A 2,500-nucleotide genomic window follows, 5' to 3' on the forward strand; every position below is an offset into this window, starting at 1 on the left:
TTGTTTGTAACTAAAGTGTTCTAGCTCGGCATAGTCCAACCGTGGGAACACACGATTGAAAAAAAAAAAAAGTTGCGTTCATTGCACGTGCAGTTGAACATCCACGAGAACCGAACAAGAGATGCAGTGTACACAGTGCTCCGTTTACGGTCGTGGCATCCGGGGTGACATATGTGTGGAGTAACGGGCATGGGAGGCAAGGTGTGCGCAGTGGTGTAACGGCCACGACCTCCTGCTGACATGCCATGACCTTTTAAAGGAGAAACAAGTGGACATTCTGCATCGACGAGATAATCATGTCGAACCAGAGGCGCTACCAGACGCTGCCCAACCTGCGAGCCCTGAAGCGGAAGAAGGCCAAGGAGCGCGACGGCGGAGGCTTGTTCGACGGGCTCTTCTCGGGCGCGGGCGCAGCGCTCAGCCGAAATGCGGGCGCCCGCGGGAGTCGCATCGGCGGGGCCTTCAGCTTCCTCGGCGGCGGGGGCGGTGTGCTCGGCCGCAGGGAAGGCAGCTACTCCTTCCACCGCAGGCGGCAGCACAGCACCCCCGAGGAGCCAGGGCCACAGCTGCAGAGGACGCCCCGGCCAGTGGATTCCGGGTACGGCCAGACGCATGGCATGAGGCACCACCAGGATGACACGCCGCGTCGCAGATTTACAACCCACGTCGTGAGTCCCGGCGACTGGGAGGAGGAGCGGAATGTGTCCCTGCCCCTGTGGGACTGGATGAAGGTAAGTGCCGCCGCGTGGCCCCACCTGACGCAGCGGCCGTTATCTGCCCCCTGATCAAGGACAGGGAGGCGCTGGTCAGGGATGTCTATAGGAGAGGAAGAGGCGGCTGCCAACCAGGAGAGGGAGGGAGAGAAAAAATGATATCTAATCCTTTTAAGATTGAAGCAACGATAAGGAAAGTCAAGATTCCAGCCGCAGACGCCGAGCCTCTTCTGCGCAACAGTGACAGGCCTACGGAAGGGAAAGGTGGGGTGGGGGCTGAGGGTCCGACCGGCGTTCATGAATCACTCTTTCACTGAAGTATCGATTGCCTTCTCTAGAAATATGTCTTGCGGTCGCTCCTGCCGATGAAAAGACATGCGGAATGGGAAAGACGTGAAATGTAGCCCTGACCATGTGGTTGGCGAGACGGCTTCCCGGCCCCACGCACGCACTCGGCCTCCGAAGCATTACGCTGTTGTTTTGGGGGGTCTTCTTTTGAAGTACAATTTCTCGGAAGTACACCCGATTTTTTATTATATGAATTGCAGAAATATAAACGGTTACCCAGGTTGCAATGCAAGATACAGTGTTCTCAATTCTGTAAGCTTTGTGTACAGTAAGGATCATTTATATTCGGAGAGAGTGGCGCGGTGATGACTAGAATATGCAGGCACGTACAACAGGCAGTACAAAATAAACACTACATAGTACTCCAGCAGGGCTCGGCACACACGTCGCACAAAGGGCAGGGGGCATGGAAGGCTCCGAAGGCCATCGGGAGTGTGTGAGCCAAGCTGGTGTTGTCGGGAGGGTGTAGTGGGGGGAGGGGGAGGGGGGGACCTGCTGCACCACCTGGCCTTCTGAATACGGAAACGAGGAATGTTCGGAGGCGCAGGCGAAGGCGGAGAGGCCTTTTCGAATTGTAAATTTCTCTTTCGCTTTTTTTATGGGCCGAAGGAAGGCCATAGATGTGTTTCGGGGGTTTTCCTAAGCTGCCCATATCAAGACACCGAAGGAAAAAAAAAAGATGAATAAAGATCTCAGAGACAAGTGACTGGGCTACCTGCTGACGGAGACCGTGATAGCGGCCACAGGGTAGGGAGGAGGAGCGAGGAGGAGGCACAAGGAGGAAGGCAGTCGTTAGGCCTTGCTTGGTAACTGGTGAGAGTGGGGGGTGGAGGGGATGGGGGAGGAGGGGCGAGGAACCCCTCTGAACCCCTGGTAATGATCCCGGCAGAGTGTCAGCCAGGCTCGTGGTGGTCAGTTCTCCTGACAGGTGACCATTTCTACCTGGACGTCCACCTTCTTCGTACATTTTTCATGGCTTTTCTTTTGTCTTACTAAAAGCCCTTGTCTCCTTGTGTTTATTGCTGATCCGTTGATCGGGTTTCTTGATCTCTGCACCGATGATGTATTAGGACATTATTGGGCGATGATTAGGAAAGGCCATGATGATTAGCAGGTAAACTATTTATAATTAAAGATGATATTGATAATTTGGTTCAACTCCCCAGTATAAATTCCCTGGTAATGAAGACAATCAGAATAAAAAAAAACACCATCTGCGTACTATGACTACCAAACAATGCATATTATTCGCACCCTAACAGAGACGCGAAAGAGTCATTTCATTGATGGTGTATCGATAGAGAAGTAGCAGAGTCTGCCGGGCGGGCGCAGAATGACCAGGGCGTCATAAACCCGGCGGTGGCCATCGTCGGGCGAAGCGAGGCGGACGAGAAGGGCCACATTTACCCTTTTTTCCACCGAGGCGTCTCTCCTTTGTT

General features: G+C 53.8%; 1 protein-coding gene across 4 annotated transcripts in view; it reads left to right on the forward strand.

Annotated features, from left to right (window-relative positions):
* Positions 1-2,500, forward strand: part of LOC113813741 (uncharacterized) — a 453,816-nt gene that overhangs the window by 256,614 nt on the left and 194,702 nt on the right. Inside the window, exon 1 of one of the 4 annotated variants that reach the window (XM_070131172.1) lies at positions 1-731. This exon is cut by the window's left edge and continues 332 nt beyond it. The exons of the other annotated variants lie outside the window; for them this stretch is intronic. Coding sequence (XP_069987273.1) covers positions 297-731 — 435 coding nt within the window. The 5' untranslated portion in view covers positions 1-296. The remainder of the gene's footprint in view (positions 732-2,500) is intronic. 4 annotated transcript variants of the gene reach the window in all.

The sequence above is a fragment of the Penaeus vannamei genome, chromosome 16 (genome assembly GCF_042767895.1).
Source record: "Penaeus vannamei isolate JL-2024 chromosome 16, ASM4276789v1, whole genome shotgun sequence".
Classification (NCBI taxonomy): Eukaryota; Metazoa; Arthropoda; class Malacostraca; order Decapoda; family Penaeidae; genus Penaeus; species Penaeus vannamei.